The sequence below is a fragment of the Apodemus sylvaticus genome, chromosome 9 (genome assembly GCF_947179515.1).
Source record: "Apodemus sylvaticus chromosome 9, mApoSyl1.1, whole genome shotgun sequence".
NCBI lineage: Eukaryota > Metazoa > Chordata > Mammalia > Rodentia > Muridae > Apodemus > Apodemus sylvaticus.
Genome location: NC_067480.1, coordinates 33,566,753 through 33,587,511, shown reverse-complemented (window position 1 = coordinate 33,587,511; position 20,759 = coordinate 33,566,753). Strand labels below are relative to the sequence as shown.

The 20,759-nt window shown below is 45.7% G+C and overlaps 1 protein-coding gene across 1 annotated transcript in view; it reads right to left on the bottom strand.

The window, feature by feature from the left end:
- Positions 1 to 16,878, bottom strand: part of Wdfy1 (WD repeat and FYVE domain containing 1) — a 52,847-nt gene extending 35,969 nt beyond the window's left edge. The window contains exon 1 of the mRNA XM_052192506.1: positions 16,691 to 16,878. Within this exon, the coding sequence (XP_052048466.1) occupies positions 16,691 to 16,827 (137 nt within the window). The 5' untranslated portion in view covers positions 16,828 to 16,878. The remainder of the gene's footprint in view (positions 1 to 16,690) is intronic.
- Between the last annotated feature and the right edge of the window lie 3,881 nt (positions 16,879 to 20,759).

The window sequence follows — 20,759 nt, the reverse complement described above, 5'->3', positions numbered from 1 at the left end:
TCAGACATCAGGAAACCCAGTGGTGAGGAAACAATCTTAAAACTCCATCTCTTCTGCACATCACTGGAACCCAATAACCAAAATCCACATATCTTCAGAATGATATTTAACCTAGCTCAAGGTCAAACTCAGATCCCACTTAGCTAGACTCCAGTATTTAGAAAACAGAACCATTTTTCTTTGTACAACAAACAGCATACAACTTGGCTGGCAAAAATCTGACCCTGGCTTGGACCCAACCAGTAAGTGAGGAAACTGAAACTTTTACTTTGAAATCCACTTATGTAAGGACAGAAAAGGGCAACCTTGTTGGGAATCAGGCTCCGAGCAGGTACTAGACTCCAGCTTTATGACCTTTACCCAGAGTTCTCTTCTACAAACCACACCTCTCACTTCCTGTGCTGCTAAGCTCTTCCATGTGTATGGCTCAATCAAACTAACATACCCTGCAATTCCCAAGAATCTACATGTTAAACACAGTTTTCCAATGTTACAAGTTACCTTGGAATTTGCTTCATATTATGATCAGTGTTTCTCCTTGGCTTAATGGGATTATATATACAACAACAAAAAAACCTAGGCTTCAATTGTGCAAGTTATTAAAAGCTTAAAAAATCCCAGAATTAAAAAAAAAAAAAAAACAACAGCAACAAACCTGACCACTCAGCAAATTAGATATTTTACTATGAATTATTCAAAATCTTACAACTACGTAATAAGCCAGCTGCACTAAGTACTGAGATCCAGTGATTCTGCGGCCCGTAAGCCCAAGACTTTCTGGAAGACCAGTGTTGAAACCGTTTCCTTACCTGCGAGAGCTAAACCAACAGAAATTTCTTTACTACCTGGCAACTCTCTCCTCGTACACCTAAGTTAGGTCCTATTTTCCTCCACTTCTTTTCTATTCATTTAATGGTTGAATTGTCTCTGATACTCCAAGACCCTATCAGCCTTAAAAAGGAAACTTCCTAAAAGAAACACCTTAAATTCCTTAGGGTTTTTTTTCCAATGCATATTTTCAAACAATAATCTGTTTTTCCAAAAATACTTGGGACGATAGTGCATCTTTCTAAGTCTATATAAACAGCTTACAGGTTTGCCCACAGCCCTATCAAGGGTGTAAGAGAACGGAATGGCGCAGAGTTGTGATCCCTTCCACTGCTGCTCGAGACTGCGTTGCTAGATTGTAAGTCTCCCACACTAAGTGTCTGTGTCCTCCACGGCTGTGGAGAACAAAGCAGGAAAAACTCAAACAGTAGTGACTGCCTACTGCAGGGCTCAGAGATCGAGTCAGTAGTCAAAATTAGAAGGTTTTGACAAGAGTTTGGCTGCACGTACCTTTGCCCGATCATAAAAGGTGAGAAAACATAATGGCAGGATCAGCAATATGGATCACTGGGTCGAGGAACTGCCTGTGAGCCGGACGGCCTGAGTTCAGTCCTCCGAGCTCACACAGTGATAGAAGAGAACCAACCAGTACAAATGAGTGTTTACCGTTGTTCAATGATGACCAACTTTGTTGGATTTAGGGATTTCAGGCAACTGGTTCTAAAGAAATAATTAAGTAGGGAAAAAAGAGAATTTCTTATCTAAAAGTTAATGGGTAAGAATCAGGGATTTAGAAAAAAAAAGGGTAAATAATGAAATGTGCTAGCGAACAGCATAGTAGCTTAATAGCTTAGTCACTAAAAATAATTATCAAGACTAGGAGGTATGGGAAAATGTGCATAAAATGTGGGGTTTTTTTTTTACTTTTATTTGAAATAAGTGTGTGTGTGTGTGTGTGTGTGTGTGTACATGTACACAGCAAATACATAGAATCAGAAGACAACTTATAGGACTCAGGTCTCTCCTACCATGTGGGGTCTGGGGACCCAAAGTGGTTTCTCAGGCTTGGTGCCAAGTGCCCATCAACTGACCCATCTTTTAGACCAAAAATTCTCAGTTTTCCTTAAAAGAGCTGAGTTAAAATTAATATAGATGAAGTGAAATTAATATAACTAAGTTAGCTCTGCAGTTGTCAGGTTGACTAATCAGAGGTAGACAGTGAGGGGAGGGGATACTTGGGTAGCACACACTGACTTTTCATCCTTGTTAGGGTATGAAGACGGCGACACAGAGCCCGTGGGGACCTTCTGGCAAACCCACAAGTACACACTTAGGAATGGGCTCCAGGACTGGATTTTGCTTAGAGTTCAAGTGTGGCTGTCTAAAATAGCAAACACAAAAATACCCCAAGCCTTAAGAATGTGTCTGTCAACATGACTGTTAAGAGCAAACGGGGCTGAGCACTACAAACTGAGTGAAGGGTTAAGCTGTTTGCAGCCTCAGAGCCAGGCACCTGCACGTAAATGACGGGCACCTGCCCATCCTAACAAGGCTGCTCTAGAGACTTCTATGTGTCAACTAAGAACTCACTGGTCTGCTGGCCTTCAAGGTGAACTTGTGCCATGGGACAGGCTTGGGAGCCAGGAACATCCTCAAGTCTATGAGGGGTCACATTTCCTGTGGGCCACTACAGATCAGGGACTCTGGCCTCCTCCACAAGGAACAGCTAGAGGTTTGTGGATAGACTGGACCCAGATAGGATCACTCCCAAAGGAGCAGAACACAGTGCCTGCAGAGAAAACCTAAGAAACCAGACGCAAGAAGGCTGGGCAAGAGATACAGCATCTACCCTCTAAGTTTGTCTCTGCTGAGCTCCTGTAAGTTCAAAGCACTGAACTACGCCGATAGAGACTTCTAGGTTTCCTGAAAAGCTCATGATCTGCAAAGAGCAGGTACTCTGTGGCAAAGATTATGGACATTTTTTACCTCCAATTTATGCTTTAGGGGACAGAAATAAACAGAAAGCCATCTTTAAAAAATATAAGCCAATATGGCCACTGCAACACACTGTCTGACTCTACCCAGCTAGCTGCCTTGTCCAATTTTATCTAGCCCTCATTGGAAGGTGATAAAAACTTCACAATATAAACCTTTTTGTACAAAATCTTTCATAAAAGATGCAACTCGATTTTTAAAAAGTAGCTTTGTATGGTTTTTTTTAAAAAAATAAACAGGCTTTTCCAGAAATTTCCATATATTTCCCACTAAAGCACTAACTCCTAAACCAAGGAAGATGAAGCATTGCCAAAGACCAGCTTTGACACCAAAGTATGACGACTGCGATCAGAACCAGTGCTGCAGGCGCTGACGGGTGTTGGTGCCCATAACACGCAACAAGGGCTGCGGCTGATGGCAGCCAGCAATTAGAGAGAAGAAAAGGAAGAAAATTCAAACAAGCAAACCCATACACAGAGAATGGTTGTGGCAAAGACAAGATCCAGCAACTTCACACACACACACACACACACACACACACACACACACACACGCAGAAACAGACAGACAGACAGACAGACAGGAAGGCATATTCACACACTGGATGACTGGAGGAAAGCTTCACAAGCAGGCTCCAAGCCTTTCACATACACACATATATACACATACCTGGTGGATAGATAGAACAAAGTTCCAACTCTAAGCATTTCGTGCATATTCATACTATATACAGACACACACACACACACACACACACACACACACACGTAAAACAAGCTTTACATACATATACAAACAGATTTGATGGGTGCAACAGAGTTCTCACACATTCTCCCACAAGCCTTACACATACACATACATACACATAGTTGATGGGCGGAAGGAACAAATTTCAGTCTGATCACTTTCTAGTTTTCTTCTAGTGAATGACTGAAAAAACAAGTGTGCTCCCCAATACCTTTACAAGAAATAACATTATGTAGAACAGAAAACAAATTATTCCCAAGAACCCATGCACAGTTGCAACTATGCAATTTGTTATAGATTAACAAAGTGGAAGCAAGCAAGGTGGTTTTCTCAGCCAATTTCTCTTACTGGCAGACAGCAATTTGCAGTTACAAAGAAAGGATTAATTATTTTATTATTTGTCTTTAAAAGTAACCTTATAAGAATCCTAAAAGAATCGCAAGCCTAAACATTTATATAAAAATCAGCCATACCTACTTTAAATCCTCAGAACACATATCTACTCATCAGCATTAAATAATATCAGGAAGCTGAGGGCAAAAATAGATACAAGGAATCAATCTTCAGCTGTCCAGCCCCAGTGAGAGTCATGTCAGCCAGTGCTGCCTGACCACAAAGGGTCCCTAAGTTAGCTAATAAGAGTGTGCCTTTCTGAACTTCAAATCATTCCCTTTCTGCATCAAAGCCAGTGGCAAAAGCATCTTAATCTAGCTTCACTACCAATTGTATTCTTCCAAATGTTTTCTTTTTCTTTTTTTTTTTAAGATTTATTTATTTATTATATGTGAGTACACTGTAACTGTCTTCAGACACCAGAAGAAAGCATCAGATGTGTTTTCTCTTTTCGGATGGTTGCCAGCCACCATGTGGGTGCTAGGATTTGAACTCATGACCTATTGGAAGAACAGTCGGTGCTCTTAGCCACTGAGCCATCTCTCCAGCCCCCTTCCAAATGTTTTCTAAGGGTGTCGGTCACTGCTGACAATCTAAGTTCTTCCCTAGGGTGGCGACTGAATCATTAATCTGCTCCAGCAGCAAGGCCTGAAAGAGGTCAAGCACCATTAGTGAGTGCCAGAGATGCTGCCCATGAGGGGCTGGAAGCGCCCTGGTTTACATACAATTCTTAGATCAAGAGCGATGTGAGGGCAGCAGGCAGAGCAGAACTGCATCACAGTGTGAGGTCCTCAGGATTCGTGGTCTCAGGGTCCCACTCATCATGGCTGGGCTAACTGGTGGGCCGCACTCCATGAGTTCTAAAGACATTTGTCATGCCTCCCTCATGACCCTCGGTAAAGCATTAGTGTGTGTGTGTGTGTGTGTGTGTGTGTGTATGTGTGTGTGTGTGTGCGCGCGCTGGGGGAAGGGTGGGAAGGTCCCCTTTAAAAGAGATTCCAAGCACAGAAAGATCTAGGTTGAACTAGACTTGAGCTCCAAATCTCAAAGATAATCTGACTTTTGTGATAAACAGGAATGGTGATTCTAATAAAAATCTCTCACTACCTCAAGGTGTGGGTTGAGCTGGACCTAGCATAAAATATGACATCAAGAGTCTGTGGCAGATAAGTGTATGTGACGTGTTCTTGACTCTTTACCCCTTCCTGCTGCACGCCCTTGCCCTTTACTATCTGATTGTACAGCATTTCCCATGGGGGCTGAACCTCTCCCCCCATCCCCCCCATCCCCTCATTCCCGACTCCTCTTGGTAAGGTATCTGGTGTCTGTAATGGTCAACGGTGTGTCTGAAGTGATGGTAGAGCTCTTCTGAGAAAGGCCTATCCAGCCTGGGAGGTGCTATGACAGGTAACAGGAAATATGCATGTTGGGGGTAGGGGGGTTGGGGGGAGGGTGTCGTTGATGTTAGTATCCTGCTGAATTACCCTTGACAAGCCTGGAACAAACTACTTCTCCATTGACTGAGGCACAAGACTGGTCACAAGCATGAGTGAGCCTGAGTCAGAGAAGCCATGCCACTGACCCACAGCTCATGACAGTGAAACACCTACTGCTTTAAGCCGCTGTTTTGAGGAGGTCTGGACAGACAGAAGGCTAACTAATGCAGGCAGATAGAATAATCTTCAAAACCCTTAGGTATCACCATTCAAAATTTAAAAAGGATTGAAACACACTTTGTGTGCCAGCATCTCAAGCTCATTCTTATCTGGAATACAGAGTCCTGAAGGATAACCCTGACGAGCGCGTGCCCACCAGGGGTCTCCAGTGGCACTGAAGTATTTCTGAAGAAGCCTAAGTGAAGCACACCCCACCTCCAACAGCAACAATTAGCGTCTTGTCACCAATTTTCCTCCCAAGGCAAACGGGATAAAGCGACTTAATCATTTTCTAATTTTATGCTGATAACTGGGTAGTGTTCAACCAATTAATTAAAAAGCAATTTTCAGGATATACAATCTGCTACAAAGTTAGTCCAAGGTGCCAATTTGTATTGAACATCAGAGCTAAGCGATGTATTAAACATCGGATAAACAGTAATTGGGTAGAAAGCTGATTTTTGTGACCTCTAGTAGAGATGCTGGAACTCTGAGACTTGGGACTCTCTAAACACTTCTGCGGCCATGACAAAGCATATTGTGTCCTAGTGTGACTGTACTTCCGGAGGATACGGATAAAAATGTTTAATTCTGGCACCTACGATGGTTTCCAGAACACTAAGATGCTAGCCTGGAAGGAAGAGGGAAGGGGAGCATCACCACTTCAGTCGGCCTTTATCAAATAAATAGCAATTTCCTTCCAACCAAGTCGCTGGAACTCTGACCTCTTCATTTCCGCTAGAGAACAAAGTGTCTCCTTTGGTAACAGGGAGGCAAAACAGTGAACAGTTGTTGAGTGGATCTCAAAACTAAAGTCTTGGAACTGGCCTCGTTTTCAGAGGGCTTAGCCTGGCTGAGGGAAAGAAGAAAGTTCTTACTGGCCTGTACCACAGGAAGGAATAAAGAAGAACTCAAGGAGGGTCTGTGGGGACACAGTCTCACAGCCTACTGATTCCATACCGAGGAGATGGCTCTAGGGGACCCTAGTACCTGCCCCACCCCAGCCAGTAGCATCCCCCACCCCCAAGAATCCATGGACACTCGGCTGAAATGCCTCCTGTGGTTTCTCTGTGTGACTGGACAAACCAGTCCAGATGCAATCTTTTAAATGATTTTGTGCGACTCCTGTGCTAAAGAAAATCCCAAACTCCAGAGGGCAAGGATAATCTAGACAGGCTGGGATCAGTATGGGGGCCCACGCAACACTCTTTCTTAAGGTTAAAATCAATCAATCAAGCAAACAAACAAAAACCCAACCAAACACACAAACAACAAAAAACTTCAGCTCTCCCATAGCCCAGCAGAGCTGTCTGGAAACCTAAGGTTTATAAACTAACTGAGTAAGGGTTTGAGTTAGTGTTAAACTCTGCTCTCTGGTCCTTTACTGGTTTGTTTAGTGATTCAATCGAGCCAATACTGCACACATTGCTGTAAGCTTTAGACTGTTTTAAACACTGTTAGAATTGAAGAGGCCAGGACTCAGTTAGTAGACAAGCCTGTTAACTGGGAAGGATGTCAAGAGGCCAGATGTGTGGGGATATGGGAAGGTGGGCTGGGGGAGAATGGGGGAGCAGGATGGATGAGACAAAATGGTACCCCTCAAACACCATCCCTGGCAGGTATGAGGAAATCAGTTGAGCACACGAGGTAGGAAATGCTGGAGGAAACGTAGTAAGGAGGCCCTTTGAGGGTACCCAGGTACCCCAGGAAAGCCAGTCCAAGTGGTATTTTCTACAAACCAACTATATATAACCTAGTACTCACAAAGGCTCCCCATCAACAACTTGAAGCATGCACACACACACACGCACACACACACATCCTGATTCCCCTAGAAGTCTTTTCAGGTGACTGACGTTTTTGCCTGCAGGCCAAAAAATAAAAATAAAAAAAAAAAAATGAGATAAGAGGAGGAAGCTGTCCTGACAGGTGACCTTTCACCCAAAGTCTGTACAAGACTGTCAGCTTCAAGTTCACTTTGATTTTAAAGGGAACTTTTCTGAATAAAGTCATGTGCAGTCTATGAAGAAAACGAGTAATTAGAAAGATGCTTTTGAGATCAGTGGGTAGGGTGCGTGCCTAGCAGGCAGCAAACCCTGAGCTCCAGCAGAAGCCACCACATGGTGGCCCCCACATGTAATCCCAATACCAACGTGGTCAAACCAAGGACATGAAAGGCCCAAGACCATCCTTAGGGTAAAGAGTGAGTCTGAGGCCAGCCTAGTCTACGTGAGAGAACTCCTGTCTCAAAAAAATAAGAAGAGAATATTTCATCAGGAAGTATAAAAAAACACTGCATAAGTGAGAAAGCACATAGTCCTGCTCTCTTGACCTTCAAAATAATTTGCTAAGTGCATTACACAGAGGGAAGGAGAGAGAAACAGCTGGGTTCTGGAAACCACTATCATTCGTTACAATTCAACTCTGTTTCTATGGGAGAGCTTGCAGGTGTTTAAAGCCAACCAGAGGGGGACAGGCCTAGTAAACAGGTCAACCAACCCAATGATGCTAGGTAGTTGTTAGCTGTATGACCCGCTCTTTGGAGGTGCTTACTGCCCAGTACCAGGAAAGATCAGAAGAATGAATGCTAACAGCAGCCAGCACCTGCTAGTAAGGGGGTGGGGGTGGGGGGGCGTGCAATCTTAGATGGAAGAGTTACTCCCTAACGGGAAGAGAAGCAGAAGCACCCTAAAAGGCTAGGATGTGGGAGGCAGGGAGGGAAAGTGGCTTGAGGAGGGTGCACTACACAGTGAGAAATAGGTAAGGAAAAAAAGCGGGTTCAGAATATTGTAAGGTTCCCTGCATCCTATGACGGAGACGAGGCCTCTCTCTCAGCCTTAATGAAAGGTCATACACAGGGAAATGATATTGTAAAAAGCCATTTTGAGGACACCAGTTTGGCAAGACAGATTCAAGGAAGAAATCCCAGGGCTCAGGAATTCCTCGTGGAGGCTGCTGTGGTGACCACGGTTTAATAGTGGTTACAAGAGGAGGACAAACCCGGGAGTGAAAACGGACAGGCACACACAGCAGAGTCAGGCCTGAGACAGGACTGACATAGCTGTCCTGCCTCCGAGGCTGGCCCTCAGCTGGTGTCTCTGACCTTGAATTTCTAGAAGGTTCTCAACATTCCCTTACTCAGCAGAGTGGCTTATCCCATTTAGTGTTTGTACAAAATATATGGTTTATGCCCGACACTTGTTTTTATTTTCAAGACTCCAGAATTTTGGTACGTGATATAGAGAGGATGTGAATAAAGCTAGCCCTTAGCATGTCTGGCACACCAGCTCTGCGGAACTCCTGATAAACAGTACTGAACACAGGGGTCACGCCGAACAAGAGTGGACGCATTTAGCACATCCCATGTCACTCCACACAGAGAGGACCCTCAGAGGCTTGGTCTGGTGTTGTCCTGTCTTCCCTGCATGTGTTACGTGTTTGTGGTGTTCTGGGACTAAAACGTGCCATGGCTGTGTGTGTGCTTGTAAGGTGTGTGTGTGTGTTTGTAAGGTGTGTGTGTATGTGCTTGTAAGGTGTGTGTGTGCTTGTAAGGTGTGTGTGTGTGTGTGTGTGTATGCTTGTAAGGTGTGTGTGCTTGTAAGGTGTGTGTGTGTGTGCTTGTAAGGTGTGTGTGTGTGCTTGTAAGGTATGTGTGCTTGTAAGGTGTGTATGCTTGCAAGGTGTGTGTGTGTGCTTGTAAGGTGTGAATCCTGATCTTGGGGTTCTCTGACACAGCAGGAGCAAGATCTTCGAGGGACATGAATATGAGACCGAAAGAGCTTGTACCTGACCAAATAAGGACGTAAAGACAAGGCATGACTCAAAGTCAGCTACAAGAGTTCACATGTGTAACTGACTCCCAAATGCTCATGCCTTGTTTAGACATAGGAATTCGCTTCCTGCAACCCCCCCTCAAGGCAGGAATGTTTTAGCTTCTGGTGACATAAAGGAAATTAAATGGAAATAAATGGGAATGAGTTCCCCGCTGCTGGCCCATGTGCCAGGCCCAATTCTAAGCACTTTCCCTCAAGGTATCAACCTGTCAGCTCTTCATAAGACCCAACAAGGTAGTCGCCGCATCTGCACTCTGCAGCTGAGGAGACAGACCATGATGCAAAGGGGCTAAAGGAGCATGTCCAAGGTCACATGACTTGGATTCCAACTCTGGCACTCTAGCTCTGGAGCCTCCCTTCTAAATTACACTATAAAAAGAAAATGACTACCAGTGAGGGTCGCTCCAACACCGGAGAGTCCCTGCACTTCCTGCCACCTCACTCTTTGGTGTATCAAATAACACACACTAAGGAATCTATTCTTCGGTCTTGAATGACAACATTCTGGATAAGGACACCTACAACAGATTTCCCTTCTAAATCTTACCTAAAACCTGGGTTTAAAGTCAGTCCCCATAAATAATTAGGAAATACCTAATTTTGTTACCAACATCTTAATATGTTTAGTAAGTGTTCAAAAGCAGTTTGGAGACACAGCTCAGTCAAGTACTTGCCAGGCGTGAGCAAAAACCTGGTCTGATCCCCAGCTCTGCAGAAACCTGGCTTCCTGGCACATGCCTGTAATCCCAGGAACCCCCAGAAACCAGGTGGAGGCCAGAGGATCAGTAGTTCCTCAGCTACATAAAGGCGCTAACCACCAGCCTGGGCTACATGAGACTGTCTCAAAAGACAAGTTAACTTAAGAGTTTAAGAGGCAACAAACACACTAAGAGAGCTGGTAAGTTGAAAAAGAAAAATGCTACCAGAATATCTAAAAGTTGGTGTAATTTTTTGGAGGGAGGGGTGGGTTCTGGTTTTTTGTTTTACTTTTTTTTTTTTTCATCTGAAAACACTCTAATTGCTTGACTTAGGCCAAAGAAACCCAAAAAATCAATGCTGGCCTTGCAGGCTCCTGTGTCAGTAGTAAATAAAGAAGGCTCATCTCTAACCCTGTCAAAATGAAGACAGCAGGTCTGCAGCCTTGACTTAGCTAGAAAGCTTTATAGCAAGTACACTCGTCTTTGAAAACTTCTATCATTTCACCAGCCGCCTGTCTGCACTTTTGTGCAGTCCTAGCAGAGTCCAAAAACAGCCATGTGTCTAGGGAATCAGCCCCTCCTGCCTCAGACAACTCAGCTCTGCCCTGCAGACAATCTCTTCAGTCACCTCACCCCACCCCCCAGCCCTCTGCCCGGCAGACAGTAACTGCTGTGACTCCAATTCTGAAATGTATCATTGAACTTCCTTTGATGGTGGTCTTCCTTTCGTTTCCTTGACAGGAAGACAGTTCTATGTTCCTGACTCACAGCTGAAATAGTTCTTAGTTTGAAAGTTTAGGACCCCAATTAAGCCTTCTGATCCACATTGACTTAATATTCTTCAGAGGGTAGATTATATTCAGCTGCTAGGTGTGGTCTGATTTTATGGGAAAGCGAGTTGGATGTCAAGCTGTGTGGTGTGGTGTGGTGTGTGTGTGTGTGTGTGTGTGTGTGTGTGTGCGTGTGTGTGTGTATGTGTGTGTGTGTGTGTGTGTGTGTGGTGTATGCATGTGGGTGTGCAATACCCACCTGTCTGTGTCCCCAACCAGGGATTACAGGCACACACTATCATGTCCACAGCTTTTTATGCCCAGCCAGAGATTTGAACCCAGACCCTCATGTTTGCAGAGCAAATACTCTTACTAAGTCACCTCCCAGCTCCATGGTTTATATTGTAAATGTCGCCCAAAAGGTACTTTTCTAAAAGGCTTAGTCCCTAACTGGCGATGCTACTAGGAGGTGCTGGAAGTCTTGAGATATGGCTGGAGGAAGTCACCAGAGGTGGGGGAGTACCCTTGAAGAGCACAGGGAGACCTAGCCCCGCCTCTTCTTTCCCTTTCGGTCTGCACTGGAGTTCTCGGTTTCCTGTGTCACGCTTTCCCTGCAATGGTACACTGCCATGCCAAAGGTACAAAGCCAACAAGACTGAGTGACCACAACTTGAAACCATGAGCCAAAATAACCTTTTCTTCTTTTCAAGTTGCAAACCTCAGGCATTCTGTCACAGTGACAGGTAGAGTTCTTGTTAGGGTGTGGGTATCTGTAAAAATAACCCTAAGGAAATATATCCAAAATGCTGAGGGGGGAGGGGCGGTGCAGGGGGCGGGGGAGATGGCTCTGCCATTAAGAGCACATACTGAGGACTGGAGTGCGGCTCCAAGGGTCCAACACCATCTCATGAACTCCAAGGGCACCTGCATTCCCAGGGCACACACAATTTAAAAAGGTCTATTTTAAAGGGGCGGTGTGAAGAGCACATTCCTCCAGTGACTGATGTAGCTACATCATCCCTTTCTTGGCCAATGGTGCTTAAAGCGTGGGAGGCCTTAGTATCATCCCTAGGAACTTGATAGAAATGCCAGCTCTTTCAGGGCCCCCAAACTGAACTTTTAAAATCAGACCCTCCAGGAGAAGGGCCCAATAGCCACTGGCTCACAAGAGCGCCAAGTGACTCTGATAAACACCCACGTTTGAGAACTACATTCTGAGGAGCAGAGAGGCTAGAGACTGGGGTCTGCGTACCACAGGATGCTAAGCCGTCACCCTGTGGTTGGAGGATGCTGAGCTGTCGTCCTCTAGTGGGCCCATACGCCAGCAGTTATCTTGTGCCCTGCCAAAGTGACTGCGCACCATTTCAAACGCTCCCCAGGGACCACCACTGATGGAGGAGCAGCTGGCAGAGACTCTGGAAAAGCCGGCCTCGACTTCAGGAAGCCCCTGAGTCTTCAGCTTTTTCCTTTCAGGACATCCTCGTTGCCTGTGGCTCTTCTGTAATAAATTAACTTCAGCTGGATCCTGCTATAAATATTCAAAGGCACTTTTTTTCCTAAGCAGACTTGTGGTGGTACATAACTATAGTCCCATTGCTCAGGAGGCTGAGGCAGAATGGTCTAGCCTGGACTACATAGTGAGACCTTGTTCCAAAAGCAAAAATGTGGTGGCACAAGCCCAGAGTCCCAGCATTAGTGGGTACGGCCAGGGGAACTCAGAGTTTAAGATCTCCTGTAGCTGCACAGAATACTCAAGGCCAGACTGGGCTACAGGAAATCCTGAGTAAAAAGCAAACTGAAGAAAGAGCAGATGAGGAAACTCAGCCTGCCTGCCCAGGCACACAGTCAAATGCAGGCATTCACACGCATAGATTATCTGCACAAACAAACAAAAGCATACAAAAGGTCCTTTTGCAAGTTTTAAAGCACAAGTTGCCAAGTTTCATTAAAAAGGTACAAACCATTTATTTGAATCCTGATAATCAGTAAGAAGGCAGGCTCACTGATGGAGACCAACAGTGAGTCCTGTCGTTCTGTATCTGCTGCTGACAGTCACCTGCTCACGGATACGCCGGTTCCTTCTAATGCAGAGGTGTGTGACTAAAAGAACTTGGGCCTGAAGTGGCAGAAGTGGGTTCAAACCTCAGTCCTACCACTTAATATCTCTGTGGTCTTGGTCATTATTTCAGTGGTAGTTTGTGCCTCAAGTTTCTGACCCATCCGATGGCCACCAGAGTATGCTATGTTTACTTTGTGTTCTGTAGTGTTCTTGGCAAAACCTGACAGGGCATCCTCAACTGCAGCTACCTTTTCAGTAAAACAGCCACATCATTCACAGGGATGAATAAAGACTATAAACAGTTCATCTGTTCAGATCAAGTCTTAGCACCAACAAAGCTTTGAGAAAACGTCCCAAAAGAGCTTTGAGGAAATGTCCATTCCCAGGCACTTCTTTGAAAATGTATTGAGCTTTGGAACTGCTGATCAGAGAAATGGACTGCACTGTTCTCATGGAGGGACATGACCTTGGATGTAAACACACACACACACACACACACCAATTTTGCACTGGTAGAGAAGGGCTTTCTAAGGGTTAACTATTGCCGTTTCTAAAACATAAATTCTGATCATATCATTTGTTTGTGTTTTTAGAAGTTTGTCCCTCACTGCAAAACAAAATCCAGTTCCAAACTTCTTGTCCAAAACCAGACACGGCCCTTTTGGGGCCTCAGCCCTTGACTGCCGGGGCCTCCCAGACACCTTCCACTCTGGCCACCTTAGAGCGTACAGAGGTCCGGCCCACTTCCCATGGTCCTCCAGACCTTTCCGCTGCCTGGAAGCAGTGCAAGCACCTTCCGTTCTACAAACCACCCCTTCACGCGAAAGAACCCCCTCTAGAGATGGTTCTTGAATCCGGCCCAGGCAGTTTCTTTCCTGTGTCTTCCCAGCATCTGGGGAGCGGAACACACAGGGCAATGTCCTTGGTAAACTGCTCAGCACTTGCAAAGAGCTATTTTAATGCCAGCTGCCTTTAGAGTTATGGTGGAGACGAATGAACCAGCATGTCTGACAAACCCTTGGCTGACAGAGGGAGCCCAGTGACTAAGTCCTCAGGCATATACACAGGCTTCCTTAGGTCAAGGGTCACAAGGAGCAATAAATCAAAAGTTATATGAGCACAGGCACTGTGGCTTTTGATCCCTCTTTTATCCCCAGGCCCTCACACCCAATAGATAGTGTGTTCCTGAATGAATGAATGAATGAATGAACGAACAAACGAACAAGTATAATAAATAGGACAGTTGAGAGAAAAAGACCAACAAGAACAAAACTCACAGCCCATACTCGCATTAAATCCCATGACTTGGGGTACCTACAACAAAAGTTTAAAATACACATTAGAAGCCTTCAGTAGCAACTCCTTGCTGGTCCAGCCATTTGCCAGGATCCTGCAGGACAGTTGAGCAGGAGTAAAATATGGGCTGATCCGAGACTCCCCTGAACATGTGTTGAAAAGCAGCCTTAAGTAATCTTTATTAGCACTGTTTCTACCCAGGAAATCTCGGATATTCGTCAACTTACTCAATATGCGTGAGTCACAAAGAAAATATTTTACCAAATAAAGCTGGCTGACTCTAATAAGCTGTTGTCTAAATTCCCATTTGTATCACGCAAATACCACCAGTCTGCCATTTGCCCTGTCTCCAGTCCCTTCTCTCTAGCTCAGGTTCCCACTCTCCCCAGGCCATTTTTGTTTCACATAGCCAGACAAGGATACTCGCAGTCTCCCACCACCTCAGGTCAGTTACGTGTAAACTGGAGAAAGGAAATAAGCTCACTACCTGAGAAAAGGCCCTAAGCTCATTCAAAAGCCAAATACAAAGGTCCAGCTCTGAGCTGGGGGCTTCAAATTTCCTTTTCCCACACAGGGCAGGCCCTCAGTTTCACCCACTTCAAAAGGTACGAAGACAAAAGGCTGGCCTCAGCCTCCAGCTTAGAGAGAAAAGTAGACCATGCTCACCAAAGCCCTTCCAGTTTGGGCCTATCACTTGTAAGACAAGGAAACTGTTTCCCTCAACTGGGGTTTAAACCTTTAAGGTTTCAAACTTGCTATAATTTTAAAACAAGGGCTATTTCTCCAGTCACTTTACACTGCCTTGAAAATCAGAGGGCAGATGACAAGTCCTGGGTTCCATTCGTGTCTGCCTCAGTATCTCCTTGACTCAGAGAAACTAGTAACACCTTTGTGGCTTCAGTTCCCTCTTGGGTAAAATGAAATCACTGGACCAAATGAATCTTGTCTGAAGTGTGGCAAGTGACTGGCAGAACATAGGAACATTGATAAAGGCTTGTTTTAGTCTTGTGGTAAATGACATTCTGTTTCTTATTCGTGGAGATAAATTACTTGTAAATAAAATTACTTACTTGCAAATAAAGTTTCCTTTTAAAATAAGTGTATCTGGTCTTTTAAAGAATGAATCACTTATACAAAAGCTGAAAACTATTTATTTGGTCAGGAAGAGTTCAGATAGCCGGGAGGTGGTGGCCCACGCCTGTAATCCCAGCACTCTGGGAGGCAGAGGCAGGCGGATTTCTGAGTTCGAGGCCAACCTGATCTACAGAGTGAGCTCCAGGACAGCCAGGGCTATACAGAGAAACCCTGTCTCGAAAAAAAACAAATCCAAAAAAACAAAAAACAACAAACAACAACAATAACAACAACAACAACAAAGAGTTCAGATAGTTCTAGCAGCTGTGGTAAAAACAACAACAACAAATAAAAACAAAATTGATCCTGAGGCCAGGAGGAAAAGCACTGGAAAGTATACACCCCAACCTCAATCCCCAAACAAATTAGAAGGAAGAAGTGAAAGCCCCAGGGGTTTCTTGTAAGGAATAAACAGCCGCACCAGGTTCCAAGGTATCAGGTACTAGTCCTCTGGGACTTAGAACGGACCCAGGAGAACCCAGAAACTCTGGAGCACCAGGTGAACCCCAGCGAGGAAGATACAGGAGGCAAAGGTCTGAGGTTGGAGCAGCACCATGGGCCAGGTTTCGGGCGGCAACGGGGCAAGAGACTAGCTAGGAGCGCAGGGCTGGAGTACCGAGTTGCAGGGGTGTGCACTGGGAACGGGGGTTTTGTCAGGATGGGGAATGGACGGAGTAGGTCCCAGGTTAGAAGGGTGTGGCGAGGGTCCTGATCTAAAGACGTCTGGAGGAAGACTTCGGACTAGAGAGGTCCGGTGAGATCCAGGATCCCAGGATGGGTGGGTGCCCTAGACAGGGTCCTGAGCTGGATGAGTCCTGTGGGTCAGGGTCCCAGGCTGGAGGTGAATTGTGGAACGGGGTCCCGAGACTGGAGAGGTGGAGATGGTGGTGATGAGGGTGGGGGTGAGTAGATTGGGCAGTGGTTTAAGGCGCTGCAGGGCCGGGTCCGGGAACGAAGATTCTGTGGGTCAGGGTCCCGTGATAGAGGGGGCGCTGGAGATCCAGATTCCGGACTGAGAGGGCGCAGTGGGACGGTGCGGGGCTGCTGGGGTTCCCGGGACTAAAGGCGCGCGCAGGGGGATAGGTCCCCGACTAGAGGAGTAAGACAGATCCGCTGACGGCACCCGGATCTCGGTGGACTACAGGGACGCGGGAGAGGGGGTGGCCGCCCGATCCGGGGTGACAACAAGAGGGGAGGCAGAGCCGCGGACCCCACGATCTGCAAGCCTCGTGGTCGTCACCACTTCACGCCCTGGCCCCCGCGTGCTCCCAGACACCTCTACCTGTCCTCGCTCGCGGTGATCACGCCGTCCTCCTTGGGGATGAGCAGCGCGGCGGTGACGGCGTCCTGGTGGCCCTCTATCTTGCTCAGCAGCACCGGGCGGCTGCTCTGCGGCCTGGAGTGGATCTCGGCCGCCATGTTCGAGCCGCGGCCTCCCCCGCGGGCGGCCCATCAGCTGACCGCCGGGCGGGGACGCGCCGGTTGCTGAGGGCAACCTGGCCGCGTGTGCGCCACGCCGCCGTAAGCTCGCGAGCACCGCCGCGGCTCCCGTATTCCTTAGTGAAGCCGCGCCGTTATAATTCTGTGATTCTCCCCTCCCCCCTCCCCCTCCCCCCCCCCCCCGGAAGGAACCCCAAGAAAAACCAAGACCTTGGTGAAGGTAAAAAAAGCCAAATCGTCCTCCCGGAAACGGACTGAGTTGAGCAGTATCTCAGTTTCTGTTTGAAGAGGATACAATCTCAGACAGGTGACCAGGCCTCCTTGAAAAGACATTTAAGCCAGTGAGAAGAAAGGTCCAAGAACTTGAAACTCTTGGAAATAAAAATTTTGAATTCCCCTAGAAGCATACTTTGTTCCTCAGAGAGAGCCACTGACAATGACTCTTTAGTTAGTGATGACTCTGTTTTTCTGTTTTGGTTTGGTTTTGGTTTTGGTTTTTGTTTTTTGAGACAGGGTTTCTCTGTATAGCCCTGGTTGTCCTGGAACTCACTCTGTAGACCAGGTTGGCCTCAAAATCAGAAATCCACCTGCCTCTGCCTCCCGAGTGCTGGGATTAAAGGCGTGTGCCATCACTGCCCGGCTTTTGATGACTCTGATATAGGGAGGATAAGTGTGGACCTGAGTCAGTTCCTAGGACACCTAGCTGAGGCCAGAACTCAGCTGGTTTCCAAAATTCTTCAAGGTTTCACCAATTATAATGAAACAAACTTAGCAACCAATCAAAATTGTACTAATGTCACAGTTTTGCCTCTATTAGTCATCTTAGAGGTTACCTGATCCTTCTGGAAAATTCCCCTAGCCTTGCATAAAAGGAGGCCTACAAGCCCCTCTGGTGGTTGCCATTTTAATGCATGGTTGACCCCTGCAGGCATGCTGGTGATTTCTGCAGAATAAACGCTCCTTGCCTGTGCATACTATTTGAGTCTGGTGTCTTCCTTCAGCAATGCTTGGACCCTAACAGTAAGCCCTGTGGAACATGGGCAAAATGCTCTCCTAGATAAGGAAACAGCACACACTATGGCCCCCGAGATGAGCAGAGTTCTGCAGCTACAGGACTGCAACCTGTTATGCTGTGGATATGAGGGAGAAAGATAAGACAGACAGAATAGAAAATGCTCAGCCGGGAGACCTTGTAAAGATTTTGGTTTGGATATAATCTTGCTATGTAGCCAAGATGGTTTTGAACTCACAGTCCTCCTGCCTCAGATTCCCTAGTGCTGGAATCACAGGTGTATGCCATCATGCACAGCTACTTCTAATTTAAGTCACTGATTGATGGTTGGTTGTATGGTGTATTGAGGAACAGCATGTGTACATGTGGAACTAGGGCTTTACACACATCAGTCATGTGCACTACCACTCAGACTTTTCCTTAGCTTCTTACATTCTACTTTCTATTTGGAGACTGATGCTTCATAAACGGCCCAGGTTGTCCTGGAACCAACTCCTTCGCGCAAGAAAGCCTTCATCTTATTGATCCTCCTGACTTCAGTCACTGGGATTATAGGGCTCCACTACCAAGCCTGGCTTCTTCAAAAAAAATGTAAAAGAAAGAAGAGTAGCAAAGTTGTCCCCCAGGAAGTTAGGTAACTGAGAGATGATGGTAGCCTCTAAGGATTCCAAAGATGAACAGACATCAGATGACAGACATAAGGTGAAGTGAGTGAGCTCTCGTAGACACTGTGATGGCTAGCATTTTGTCAACCTGATGCAAGCCAGAGTCGTCTGAGAAGAGGGAATGGCAATTGAGGAATTGCCTCTACCAGATTGGTCTGTAGACAACTGTGGTTTTGAGGTGTGTGTGTGTGTTTGTGTGAGATGATTGATTGGGGAGGACCCAGCCCACTGTGGATGGTGCCACTCCTTGGCCATGGTCCTGTGTGGTACAAGAACTATAGCTGTGTGAGCCAAGTGGGATAATCCAGAAAGCAGTATTCATTTCTCCGTGGCCTCTGCTCCGGTTTGTGCCCCTGGGTCCTTCCCTTCAGCTCCTGCTTTGATGATTTCCATCAATGACAGACTGTGATGTGGAAGTGAAAGATAAATCCTTTCTTCTCCAAGTTGTTTTTGGTCATGCTGTTTATCACAGCAACACACAGCCACCTAGGACAGACATGGACCAGGAAAGAAAGATAAAAACAAGGTCATGTAACTAGAAGACTGGCTACGTTACCACTTTCCAAGATGAGTAGGTGAGGAAGAAACTGGTGTGGGCTTCAGTTTTCAGCAGGAAAATGTCTGAGGATGTCTACCGGGTCTCCAGGCGAAGGCGAGAAGTGGGCGGATACAGGCTGTTCACACGGTAGGAAGAGTGGCACTATTTCCTGGCCTGCAGATGCCACCTCAGAAGGTCAAGTCATACAAATGGATGGAATGCATCTCGCAAGCACCGGCAGGGCCAGAGGTGCTCTGTCGTTGGCAGCACAGGAGAGGAACCAAGTCTCTTTCTGTTCTGAGGGCAGTGTGATGGTTCAAAATAAGCAAGGAAGGCAGTTAGTCTCTCAGCAGGTGTTTAGAAATTCTGCTCTGCGGATGTAGTTTAGGTAACAGAGTTCTTGAGTAGTGTGTGTGAGGCCCAGGACCTCACAAAATGGCTATGGTGACACATATACCTGCAATCCCAGTGTGGAGGGTTAGAAGTTCAAAATCGTCCTTTGTTACATAGTGAGTCTGAGCCCTCCTGGGTGACATGAGACCAGTGTTTACTTGAGCCTGAAGATTATCGGAGGACACAAAGCCAGTTAAACCTCTTCAGAGACCTTAACCCTTCCTGATTTGTAAACATGAAACTTAACTTGACCCATTTTTTTTTTTTTTTTTTTTTTTTTTTTTTTTTGGAGTACGTGACTCATGCCTGTAGTACAGGAAAACAAAACTTAAGCTCAACCAATCAGAAGCTGCCAACAAGATTGTAATTATACAACTAGAATTTTCCCAGTGGGACAGATCAAACAAGGCCACTTATGAGCTGTGGCTTAACATTTTTATGATTCTTTGGCATTTATGATTCTTTAGTTGGACTCAAACCATGTTGAGTTCAAAGCTTTCTGATTTATTATTTTTATTTGCTCAGATATACTCTTTATGTGTACTTAAAGCATTTTAACTGTACCTTGAAAGCAATTTATGTAAACAAATTAAGTTTTAATCTTAGCTCCCCTTTATACCATATTTCATAAACACAGTGTTGTGTTCAAATCCATATGAAATTTGAAGTATATATCTTGTTCCTACAGATATGAGAATATAATTAAGTCCAGAAAAAAATTACATGTAAGTCAGTGGTTCTCAATCTATGGGTAGCTACCCCTTTGAGGGACAAACAACCCTTCAACAGGGGTCACGTATCAGACATCCTACATATGAGACATTTACATTACAATTCATAACAGTAACAAATTTACAAAATAATTTTTTTGGTTGGGTTTCACCACAACATAAAGAAGTATAGAAAAGGGTTGTAGCATTAGAAAGGCTGAGAACCATTGGTGTAACTGAAGAAGATAGTTGTATACATCAACATTTAGAGGTGATCAAGAGATAGGGGACTCAGAGAGAGGACATAGTGTGTCCGGTGAATTAGGAGAACGTGTGTGTTGGTTTGGAGTCCATGGAAGAAGATATTTAGTTTAGGGAGGAGAGAACAATCGTCTATGGCAAACGTTGGACATTAGTCAAGTAAGTTGGCTGGAAGCCTCTGGAAATGTAGAGGCAAGACCTGAAGACAATGGGTTCAAGTGGTGGCAGTAGGCAATAATTAACAGTCCTGAAATGGACGGATTCCAGATACACAAGGGGAATTGATTTCTGAGTTGCACTGTTGAGTTAGTGAAGCCTGTTAATAATGTTCT